The sequence below is a fragment of the Mauremys reevesii genome, linkage group 18, assembly GCF_016161935.1.
Source record: "Mauremys reevesii isolate NIE-2019 linkage group 18, ASM1616193v1, whole genome shotgun sequence".
NCBI classification, from domain to species: Eukaryota; Metazoa; Chordata; order Testudines; family Geoemydidae; genus Mauremys; species Mauremys reevesii.
The window spans coordinates 8,613,349-8,625,577 of NC_052640.1; the positions used below are offsets into that span (position 1 = coordinate 8,613,349).

Consider the following 12,229-nt stretch of genomic DNA (forward strand, 5'->3'; position numbering starts at 1 on the left):
ATGAAAGGAAACAGGCATTTGCTGGACTGAAGCGCAATCCTATCAGCCAGGCAGCGAGTCATTCTGGCTACGTCTGTGCTCTGGATTGTTAGATTTGCACTGTGCCAAATTCTGCCTGCCCAAGCAACCTTGCTGGCTTTTGAATGTGGCCTCTGAGAGCAGCTATGGCAGCACAATCCCAGTGCTTTGCCAGGCCAGGGTCTTGCTCTCAGGCTGCTGGCCAGCGGCCCAAGTGATTTCAATGCATGCAGGTGGAACTGCGCCCCCTGCTGGAAACACAAGCATTCTGAGGCAGCAAAACTCTTGCATCTCCCAAAGGGATGTCAGGTCTCGACAACCCAACTGGACTGTCTCCATCTGCTGGCTAGCATGCATTATACCCAGCTACAGCCAAAGCCCTCAGATGCTATGGTGATGGATGAGGGATAAATGCAGAGCTGGGTAGACAAACACCTAGACTTGCACAGAAGAGAGGGGAGAAAATATCCCTCCTCCCCACAATTTTTCATGTTACTTAGCACTGAGCTTTCTCCCACACTATTAAAACATGTGCATTCCAGATCAAAGCCTGCATACAGACGCCTCCTCTGCAGCACAGCCTTCAGAAACACACAGGGCCAAATCCCAGTCTCAGTGATTCCAGTGTCAATCTGGAGCCATCTCCATTGGCTTCCAAGAGATATTCCAGATTTACACCACAACATTTGGTCCATGGCAACTACTGCACATTTCCCTCTAGCGTTTGTGAGGGGACAGCAAATAGGGGGCGAGGGTGGGAACCCAGCCAAAGCCCTGTATGCTCCAATCCTAGCACTTCCTAAAAGCCCTAACCGTCCCCAGCACATTAGGGGTCTGCTGGAGAATGACAGTTACCTTCATGCTGCCTTGGGGTCGACTCCCTTGTGGATACTGGAGAACCTCGATGCAGATGGCTGCTAAACGCTGCCCCGTGATCCTCGTAGGTAAGCGGGCTACGGCGAGGCTTTCCGGGCTCAGGGACAATCACGGGGGCTCCCCTGGTAATTGAACCTCCAGAGTTTGTAACTGGGCTGGGCCTGCTTTTCAGGCTCTCCTCGTAACAAGCTCTGTCCAGAGTCCTTGGGTCTTGCATGACGTCCAGCGAGTGCACAGAGTGAAAAGTCCTCCCTGGGCTCCCGATGATCGACAGGACATCATGCTTTTTGGCACTTACTGAGGAAGAGTTGCTGTCGTATTTCAGCGGGGTACCCTGGGGAAACAAGGCAGCGAAGAGGGCATCAGAGTGGGGAAGGGAACGCAGCAGGGCAGAATCAGTGAAGATCACCGTTTGCTCTTTTAGGTCGCCACTCGCACTCGGTGCTCAGCCTGGGCCCCGGGGTGGGATATTCCAAAGCACTTAAGTGACTTGGAAACAAAAGTCCCACTGAAAATCAACAGCACTAATACTGTACACAGAACTGCACCGGTGAGACTCAGAACTAGGAGGTAATGCTATTCCACTGGAACAGGTAAGGATGAGTGGAGACTCCTATTCCCCTGGGAATCAACTGTCTCCAGGAGCTACAGCCCAACAGAACATGGCATGTAAATGCACATTCCCCACTGTGACAACAGGAAGATGAATCACCATCAATGAGTGTCTATATCCACTGCGCTTCTCCCACACACCCCAGAGAAATACAATACAATCAACAGTCACGAGTATTCTAAACAGCTGCTATCGAAACGCTCCACATAGGGTGCGAGTCCAAGCCACGAGACGTGCCCCAAGCACGTGTTCCAGCAGGACCGGCTTTAGGAATTGGGGAAGTGACAGACCCTGCTCTTAGTGACATCTATGTAATCAAGAGTCACTCCGACCGACTTCAGTGAGTTTACTTTGGGTTTACACCCGTGTAACTGAGAACACAGCAGGACCCAAGAAGTTTACATGGGGTGGGTGGATGTCTCAGAAAGGTGGTTAGAAAGGGACATTCTTCATTAGAGAGAGGCCAAAATTGGCATACTTCATCTCATCCCACCACTCCAATATTTCATGGCTGGGGGTTCCCAGGAGTCTACACAAGTAATAAGGCCACCTTAGTTCTGAGGTTACACTCATACCCGGTACTAAAAGATTCAAGTGGGCAATAAGTGAAAGAATCACTTGCAGTGTTTGCTAGGACTTAAAATATTCTCCGCACAACAAACCCCACGCCGAATTGCTCCGACAGGGCACTCGGGAAGGGGCCGGACATGCAGCGCCCTGGAGATCTTTTCAAGCTCTGTGACACCCCACATGTGCACTGGGCCCCTCTGGGGAAAGAGGTCCAAGTATGTGCCAGACTTTAACGTATTTCAAAACAGGGGCCAAAGTTCTACGGGAGACACCCCCATAGAGACCTCTCTTTGGCCCAGTTCTCTGGTGCTTGGGTGCCTTCATCCACCTGGCGCCGTACTGATCCCCTTTACCTCCCGCAAAGTAACCTGCCCCTCCCTCAAGGAACGCACCTGTGTGATAGATCCTTCCTTCAGAGGCCTTGCTGCCACCGGGATGTCAGGCGTGCGCCTTAACTCTTCCCTGGGAATCTCGTGGATCGATCTTCCCGCTTCCTTCACGGTGGCAATGAGGCCTTCGTGAGCTGCTTTCATTTTCAAGGGAGCGAGGCCCTCGTGAGGCCTGACTTTGTAAGTGTCGGACAAGTCCCTCGGGGGAGTGTTTTCCCTCTTGAGCTGTTTGGCTTCTCTTCTGAGGTAGTCCTCGTGGCCCTCCACATAGGATCGCGGGATTCCTGCAGCCCCCCCCAAGAAGGTAATGCACCAATGTGATTCTCCAGAGAAGCAGGTCATGCAAACTGAATGATGTACTTATGGCCCCTATACAGGCTGTGGACCACGGGGGTTTGATGGAGTTCACATGCAAAGCCACTACAGAGCCTGGGCAACCCAATGGGTTCTGCAAAGCCCCAACTACCTCGCCAAGAGTGGCTCAGCTCTGCTCTCAGTGAGCTCCCCAATGGGAATTTTACCAGGCCAATGTCAACGGCTCACTTCTGAAATCTCACCCTCGCCAAGCAGCAGCTATGATGATGAATACCTAGCTCTTACCTATCCCTTTTCATCATTCGATCTCAATACACTTGACAAAGGAGGTCAGGATCATTATCCCCATTTTACAGATGGGGAAAACTGAGGCACAGAGCAGGGAAATAACTTGCCCATAGTCACCCAGCAGGCCAGTGGCAGAGCTGGAAGTAGACCGCAAGTCCCCTGAGTCCCAGTCCAGTGTTCTACCCCCTAGGACTCTCTGCTTCTCCAGTCGCTGGCTAGGTCCGCAATGTGACTGCAGAACCAGTGGGACCACTCAGTCCTTAGTTCCTTCCACACTAATTGCATCCAGGGTTAATAGATAGCGCTGAGTTGCACATGAGGGAATGTCACCTGTCATGGCTGGCCCCCCCCCCCCATATACTTCCTGATGTGGATACTTGCCAGTATTACCTTGTGTAATTGAGCCCCGGATATGATGCTGCTCCTTTAAGTTATGGGGACTGTGTCTGTCGGGGGGGATCGCTCGACCCATTAGACCTAGAACAGGCCAAAGAGACTAGTCAGAAGGTAGCAAGACTGCTGACATTTTCATTATATTTTAAAGGGACACTGACAAGTGAGAAATCACCTAATTTTAAAAAGTTTTCTCCAGTAATATCACCACCTGGGATTAATACAAAAATGTTTTCTAAATAGCTAGTTTACTTTTCTCCTTTTGAACTGCTTGTTTACTTCCTGTACTTTGGGGACCAAAAGGCCAGACTGGTCAGTTTCCCTTTGTTTCTAGTCAGTTTCACTTTCTTGTTTTCCTACTATTGCTGGCATGTTTGGATTCAAAATGCTGCAAGGGAAAGTTTCGGGTTAAAAAAGCATTTGCAAGTCCAGAACGATCATCTTTCCTTAAAGTTTTCCCTGTGATGCACGTATGTCAGTAACGCCTAAAGCGTATGGATAGATGCCAACACCTCCAACAAAAATATGATTCATCTACCCATTAGATAGCAATTAGAGAATTGTAACTTCAAAATTGCATTGCTTCCTGCTTTATAAATCAGAAACCCACTTTGCCCCTTCCCCCGCAAAATTCTGTGTAACTTTCCCCTGCTCTCAGTTCCACGTGGGTCTAGAGAGAATGAAGATGCCACTCTTAAAAATCTATAAGCCCTATAGATAAACTAGATACTCGGATCCAGTCTTACAAACACTGTAACACTTGTAAGCAGCCCCAATAAAATCCGAGGTTTCACACGCATAGTCACTTTATTATTATGGTTATTATTTTATTACAGTAGGGTCTAGGAGCCCCAATCATGGATCAGGAACCCATTGTGCTAGGTGCTGTACAAGCACACAACAAAAAGACAGGCCCTGTCCCAAAGAGCTGACCATCTTATATGTGCAGAGTTAGCCGGCTCCGACACTGGGTTCTCTTGGCCAGAAAAAATTGTACTAAATATTAGGGTTAGGGTTTGTAAAACCTTTTTTAGGGTTTATTTTAAGCAAAACCTTTTACAGCTAGAATTATCTGCTGAAGTCCCTTCAACAGTTATAGCTGGGACCTTCAGTGGGAGATGTGTGCCTGTCAACCACTGAAAATCGCAGTCTGTATCTCTAGTTTAGAGCAACTTGGCCATTTCTGTGCAGGGCACAAAGCATGGGTGTTGAGAAGGAGAGATTCATTTTTCCGGTAAGGCCTGTAAGTTCTCACTGTACTGGTAGATCCAGAAGAGAGATATGGCTGTCACTCACTCACTTGCTCACACACACAGACACGCAAGCATGCAGCAAAACATGCACTTTCAGTCTGGATGTCTTATTTTAGATGAAGGAAAATGTGAGCCAGAAGGTCCTGCGGGAGAGCGCATAGCCATGCGCATCTCCTCCGAAACTGGCTGCTGCCATTCCTCCTGGAACAGAAGGGCTGCTGTTGGCAGACGGGGAGAGCTCTCAGAATTGGAAAGATGCCGCACATTTTCTGCCCTGGTGTTTGATTCCTGACATGGCACGACTGAAAGATTCCCCAAAACCCACCTTCAATGCTAGTGGACGACAGATCGCGCGCCGGCAAACCCCGGCTGATCCTCCCCTCCATCATATCGTAGGTTCGTTTGGTACCAGTGGTCTCATGAGAAGCGCCAGCGCTTCTGCTGTCCTCCTTGGGGCACTGGGAAGCACCGACTCCACCTAGGAAATAAAAGGAGATGAAGAAACTGTAGCAGCATGAAGACGGGGGAGGGAGTGAGTGAGCGAGGTTGTTTACGGTCATTCGCACATCCACTAAAGGCTCACTCCCATCGGAGTGAGTCCGGCAATTCAGCTTGCACTCAGCAGGCTCTGTCGGCATTACACCATGCTGCTGGGTTCCAGGAAATTCAGCCTCTCCCCCCTCCCTGCCCGCCTCAGATTCCAAATTCCATGGCCTCATGTTTGGGCAAGAGCATCCGTCTTTCTCGCTATCCAGACACAGCCTGCGAGACGTTATGGAGTGAATTCAGCTCTGGTGTACGCAGCTGAAACGCCCACTGAAATCAGCCCTGTGGCGCTGTTTCCTGAATACACCTACTGTTTGTGATCTTGTCCAGTCTCCCTAACAGACACTTGGAGACATTCCCCAGATGAGAAAAGCAGGCAAAGGGGAAGAAGCAAAGCAGAAAAACCTTCAACATCAAAACTAGCATAAAGAACACTCATATTATTCTAATCAGAAGTAAGAGATGGACAAACTACTCAAAGACAAAGGAGGATGTGAAAAATCCAATGCACCATAACAGAGGCTGGTGGAGAAAGTACAGTATCAAGCCACAGAACTAAATTAAGCCTCAAATACTAGTTCCTCTTCCAATTTAAAATAGATTTTCACGCAGAACTATGGAAATTCAAGGTAGGCAAGATCTATCGGGCTATTAAATCCATCTCCCTGCCAATGCAGTACTGCCCGTACAGCTCTGTTGCGCCTACATTCTATATTTCCAAGTGATGGGCTCTCTCCTTTTCCCTTGGAAGTCTGTTCTACAGCCTGAAAAAAAAAATCTATGATTCACCATTGGATTTAACATCAGAAAATCCATCTTGCTGCCACATTCTTATTTCCTGCATAATGCAGCCCACCCCATGAAATTTACAAGACAGTTTATGACACAGCTGAAAGCCCAAGGTTTATGTAACAAGCTCCAAGCTCCGCAATTGGCTTGCACAAGATAAACTCATTGCCTGTTATCCCTGGACTAGTCTATCCTGCCAAGGAATGCTGGTGTCCTGACCCTCTTCTTTCACACACACCATATCTAGGATTACACGGTTACAGAAAACACAGGAGAAGTTCAAAACATTTGTTCAGTCCTAGAGAGTTTGGGAACAAAAGTTTTCTTCTGTGAAGCCAGTAACAAATAAAATGGGATTATTACGACACAACTCCCACTATCAGTTTCTGCAGTCATCATACCATCAAACCAAAAGGGGCTTGGGGAAAGATTCTGGGAAACAAAATGAATCTCGGTCTCCCTCTTGGCTTCAGACTCATTCAACGTGAAAAATCAGCGGCTGATGTTTAGAGAGCAGCCAGGCATCTTGAGACACATGAAGGGGGTAATGTTGCCGCATCCTGTTATCAAGGAACATCTGTTCTAAATAGCTCTTCTGCAAAAGGAACGCTGTCCCCTGTTCTCTTTGTTTCACGTATTTGGGGGGGGGGAAGGAATAGAGAGATGAAAAAGAAAGAAAATTGCTCAGAAAACATGTCCCTTGCTCGCAGAAGCCATTAGCAATCACATGCAGAATGAGAATAACCAATCTAGCACAATTCAGCTTGCATATGCTACAGGATTTTGTCGCATTAGAGCCCTTTTATTTGTAAGTACCCTCACGGCACTACAGAACTTGCAGGTTTTTTCCCCTGCTTGCCAGAACTCATAATCGCTAACGATTTAATTTAATTTTATTTTTTTTAACTCATTCGCTGCTGCATTTGAAACTGTCCCAGGATTGTCTGGGGGACAGGAGATGGTCAGGCTATTAGGGATCAAGTCATCTTGTCTTACAGGTCCAGAGAGGAGAGGAAAAACAACCAGATACGCAAATCCAGGGCTCTTACTCAATCGTTACTATTAATATGTACAGGTAGAGGGAGAGGTGGCACAAAGACAGGCTGGTGGAGAAAGTACAAAAGCGAATTAAATGAAGCCTCACACGCTAGCTCCTCTTCTCATCTGAAATAGATTTTCATGCAGAATCACAGAAATCAGAGATGGGCAAGACTTATTGGGTTATATAGAGAGCCCATCTCTTTGCCAATGCAGGACTGCCTGCTAAAGTATATGTTCCAGGTCTGTGCATGGGATCAAAACAGTGAAAACTCCTGGAGGTTCATTTCAGTTCTCACTCCCCCTGCGGCCTTGGGTGAATCAGTCAGCTCCATTGCCTCGTAGATAATGATGCTACCCTCCCTCCCCCATATTCTTAGTATTGTTTGTACTACGGTAGCGCCAAGAGGCTCCAGCTGAAATCAAGGCCTCACCCTCAGAACATGGGACGATGCCTGCCATGAATGGCTGTCAATCCGCACAGACAAATGATGGGGTGGGAAACTGAGGCACAGAGCAATTCTGTGACTTGCTCAAGGTCATGCAGCAGGTCTGGGAATAGAATCCAGGTCTCATTAATCCAAGTTCAGGGCCCAGCCACTAGAACGTGCTGCCTCTATGGGTTAGCGTTTGAATGAAAGCTCCAAGGGGTAAGAAATATCGTCATCATCATTATACATGTACACGTGAAGTCCATGCACAAGCAGGCCCAGCAGCCCGGGGGGTTTGGTGGGAGGCCCACACGAGCCATATGGAGTTTGGTTCACATCCATTCTTTGCAGTTCATTCTCTCCATTTGGTAACACCCCCCCCCCGGGTCTGATTAACAGCTCAGGCAGCTAATGCAAGGATTGGGGTTGTTTATTCTTTAAACCAGAATTTGGCCTGAGAGAGGAGCTCTGGCTTTTCTCCCCACTGTGGCATGATTTCTAAGATCAGCTGTTTGATCTGGAGTGCTGGCTAAAGAGATCCAGTTGCTCATTGCAAAGACAGCCTGGAAACATTTCCGGTGTGGTTTTCTGGCACCGATTCTGCCAACTATCCCCGGGGCGACACCAAGCCCAGCTGGGGCAAAGTTAACAACCCAAAGGGAGAGGAATGGAGATTTGCTTTGCATGCGGTGCCTGGTGGCCACTGCAGAAAATGCTCCTCACACCCAGCATGGGAAGGTCACTGCAGCACAAGACTGGGTCCACAGGGGTGGCTCCAAGCCTAAATTAATGAGCTGTCCGTCATGGGAGGATTTCAACCCTTTTGCTGCTGGCCCAGGGCTCCACGCCTGTGGTGCAACAGTCCCGCTGTTAGTGGAGAAGCCGAGGGAGCTCTCAGAGGTATGGGAATTCAATCCCAGTGGGGCAGGCTCTGTTTTTGCTCTCTGAGCCACACAGATCTGTAAGTTGTGTGCAGATTGCCTGGAAATGTGGCTATCAGCATCAGAGTGGGAGCTGCTGAGTGCTGACCCCGGCGGAAAAGGTGTCCCTGCTGGGGGTGGGGTGGGGCGTGGCGGGGTGCTGGCCCCAAGCTGGCCCATCCCGAGCCTGTGCTCTTGTCCTCCAACAGCCTGACTGACCGGAGAGCCCCGTGCCATCAGTGGAGACGCCGCCACACCCCGAAGTGTACCCCAGAAAACCGAGCGACCAGTTCTGGAGTGGAACTGAGTAACAGCTTGTGGGCCAAGCCTGGAGCTTGTCTTTTCAGACTCACCCCTCCTGCTCCTGCTTCCAATACAGAGCGAGAAAGAGAGACGCACTCAGACACCCCCCTGCAACAACCCCCCCATCCCTCCCTACAAGCACCACCAGCAGCCCACATCAAGGAACCCTCACCTGGGGGCAGGAGGGAGCGGCAGCGTCTCCCCATGGCGGCGAGGGGTGGCAGAGAACGAGCCAACCCCAGGCACATTCTCTCTGGTGGCTCCTTCCTCAGCCCGAGAACGTGGCAAGTGCTCCACACTAGCTCGTCCCACTAGCAGCCAAAGCGCCACCCCCGCCCCACCTCTCGGCTTCGTTTTGTTGTCAGGCAGGCCGCGGTGGCAAGAGAGAGACGAAGACCGAAGGCCGTTGCTCTCTGGAGAGGGATGTGAGCTGTGGGGGTGTGACACAGCAGCAGATCTGAAAGATACACGGCGAGGCGGGCGGGTACATCCGAGATTAGGATCTGGTCCTTAGTCATCTCTGCCTTGCACTCAGAGCAGAAGTGATGCAGCTCTGTAAGACAGTCACTCATGCTCCTCGTGCGCATTATGGCCAGGCACCAAAATGCTCCTGCTTCGCATCGGGCTGGGTTACGGAGCCTCCTGGGCTCCAAGAGGCCGAGGGTGACGGTCGCTATCAAGCGGCATCCTCTGCTTCCAGACTCAATGGAGCCAGGGCGTCTCTCAAGGCGGCTGCTGGGCTGCACCTGCCCAGCCCCAGAAGCGTGGGGAAGAGCAGTGAAAGGCTTGTATGGAGGAGTCGCTCGTAAGCCTCACTGGAAACAAGCCTCTGCTCATCGCTCATGGAAGCGAACTGAGCTTCTGAGCAAACTGCCAGCTGATTTTAGGGCCATCCCTGCCATCCCGTGAGCAGGCTTGGGGAAGGAAGTAACAGCTGGTTACTGAGTTAACACAGAGAGCACCTCTGCACTTAAAGAAGTGCCGTGACCTATGCAGGGTTGTCGGGGGTTGGCTGGATGCCCCAATGGCGAAACTCCGGCATGGAATGGCTACTGGCAAGAGCTCAAAGCCCAGGGGAACGCTGGCCACTGGTGAGAGACCAAGGGGCCGCTTTACCTAGCGGTGGTATCTGAGGCAGTGTCGCCGAGCAGTGAGCGTGGGGAGCAGAGGAGAAGCTGGGCTCACCCTACTCCACCAAGTTCCAACCCAGGGCCCTTCAAAACAGGGTACCCTGGCACAGGGCTCAGGCCCAATACCCTCATGCATGTTCCCTGGGTTGTTGCCTACCCAGCCCCTCTGGCCTTGTCTCCAGGGTTGGACGTGGGGTCCCTCTTGCGTCCCTTCTGCTCCGTCTCCAGCAGTTCCTCGGCCGGCAACAGCGAATCGTCCCCTTCGGTTCCCAGGGCCGACTGGCTTCCCGCGGGGCAGCTAGGAGGCGCGAACCCGGTGGCCTCCTGGCAGGAGGCTGCTGCCCACGAGTGCTCTCCTGGGTCAGCACAGACTGAGCTGAGCGGCTCCCTTTAGAACGCTCCCTCCATTGGGAGCATGCCCAGCAGAGGCGAGGGGGTGTGGCCTCTTGGGCCCCAAACTGCTCTTTAACCCTTGCTTCGCCAGCACGGGGTGGGCACACCCTGTCACACGGATGCGGGTTGGAAACGTTCCTTTTCTGGACGCTGTCAAGACAATCTTGTATTTTAAGGGCGGGGAAGAGCCTCCGTGCCTGTGTTGCTGTAACACCCTGGAGATTAGTCGAACTGGCCGGACTCCCACCATGAGTGCGGACGGCTCCTTTCAGACATTCTTCTTGGCCTGGACACCTTGGGAGCTGCCCTGCGTAGTTTACCTCAGAAGCGAGGCTCCCGGGAAAGGGTCGGGGGAAAGCGGAAGGCACTTCTAAGCGGCAGCAGAAAAGTCAGCCAGGGTATTCAGAGCAGGTTCAGCAAAACCCTTTATCACTGCACCAAACCGAACCGCCGGAGCTACCTCCCTTGGCAGTGTCCCGGTAACACGAAGGGGACACTGGCAGTGATCCTGGCAAGCTGGAGATGAGAACGGAGCTTGGAGACTCGCTGAGACGCAACACTGTGTCTGTGTCCTCCACGCTCTACAAGGGGCTGGGGCTGCTCTCGAGAGCAAATATGTGCAGTGCCCCAGAGGAGTCACCCACCCCCAGCAGGCCCCAGGAGCAGCAACGCTTCCTCTGTCTGTTCTACACTGAGACAGCAGCCCCTGTGTGAGCCACGTCACGGTGGGGGCTGGGTTTAACAACAACAACAACGAGGAGGAGGAGGAGGAGGGGGCCACCAAGGAACGGGCCCATCGCAGCTGTCTCTGGTGCAGGTGCCTGTGTGCTTCAATGAAATAACGAACCCCATGGTGCAAGAAATGGAGCTCTTGGAGTCAAAAGGAAGCAACCGGGGAGAGTGGACCAGATGGAAGCACTGGGAGAAGGGGAATACAGCTCCATCCATTCTGAGATGGACGCACCGGGGGACAAGGAGTGAATCTCGTTGCCTTCCAAGTGCCACTGCGCACAGGGCCCCACTTGACCTCCACGTTGCGTTCAGTTGGGGCTCACCGAACACGCTGACTCAACACCAGCGATTCCGACTGCCATTTCCAGCAAGGTCTCCGTGGGCTGCGAGGAGGCCTGTGGCTCTTACACAGGGCGTGAGGATCACAAAGGGATGCCCTGCAGCCTAGCCATGGCCACACATCCCTGGCATCAGCACAGCTGCGTCGCATTGCCATGCTGAGCTGAGACTCAGTGCAAGGCCCAGACGGGCTGCAGCCTGGCAACGTCAGCGTTAAGCAGCAGCAACCGGGCCAGCGATGCTAAGCACAGCCTGGGAGCGAGAGGCTGCCATTCGCCTGCGCTGCGGAACAGGTGAGAATACTAAGGGATCCCAGCTGAGGTGCGCCAAGCACCACATGAACGTTACCCTTAACTACGCCAGGCTCACGGTACCCTGGGAAATGGGCGTTGTCCTCACTGTAGAGGGGGAAACTGAGGCTCAGTGTTGTTAAGGGCCTAGTGAAGGCGGCTACAGAGGAGCCCTCCATCGGAAGGGGGTGTTGTTTAGCACCCAAGTGGGAGACCTCACACTACAGTGAATCTTTCAGCTGCGTGGTGGGAGGTGTTCACTGGGCCCTCCCAATGACACCTGTTCCCAGGTGCATCCTCCCAGCGCTGGGCAGGAGCCAGCACCTTGTTGCCCGTCTCTGCCTGACTCATCCAGATGGTAATCAGCCAAACTACAGCTGCTTCCTGCCTTAGGGGCGGAGCTAGAGGCCCCACACACCTGCTCTCCCCTGCCTGCCCTTTGGCCCCGTGTGAGTTACCTGAGATGCCCTGGCAGCTCAGTATCAAAGCGGGGGCTGGAACCCAGAGTCCTGACTCCCAGCCCTGTGCTCTAACTTCTAGGTAGGGCTCCGGTGGTCAAAGCCAGGGTGGCTGGGGGTAGCAGGGTCTGAAGGCAGACTTATG

At 52.0% G+C, this 12,229-nt stretch overlaps 1 protein-coding gene across 30 annotated transcripts in view; it reads right to left on the minus strand.

Annotated features, from left to right (window-relative positions):
• NCOR2 (nuclear receptor corepressor 2) overlaps positions 1-12,229 on the minus strand; it is a 593,256-nt gene that overhangs the window by 31,759 nt on the left and 549,268 nt on the right. For all 30 annotated transcript variants that reach the window (XM_039505017.1, XM_039505016.1, XM_039505026.1 and 27 more), the window contains 4 exons: positions 5,041-5,193; positions 3,460-3,546; positions 2,470-2,750; positions 874-1,228 (listed from right to left, as the gene is read on the minus strand). In XM_039505017.1, the coding sequence (XP_039360951.1) occupies positions 874-1,228; positions 2,470-2,750; positions 3,460-3,546; positions 5,041-5,193 (876 nt within the window). The remainder of the gene's footprint in view (positions 1-873; positions 1,229-2,469; positions 2,751-3,459; positions 3,547-5,040; positions 5,194-12,229) is intronic.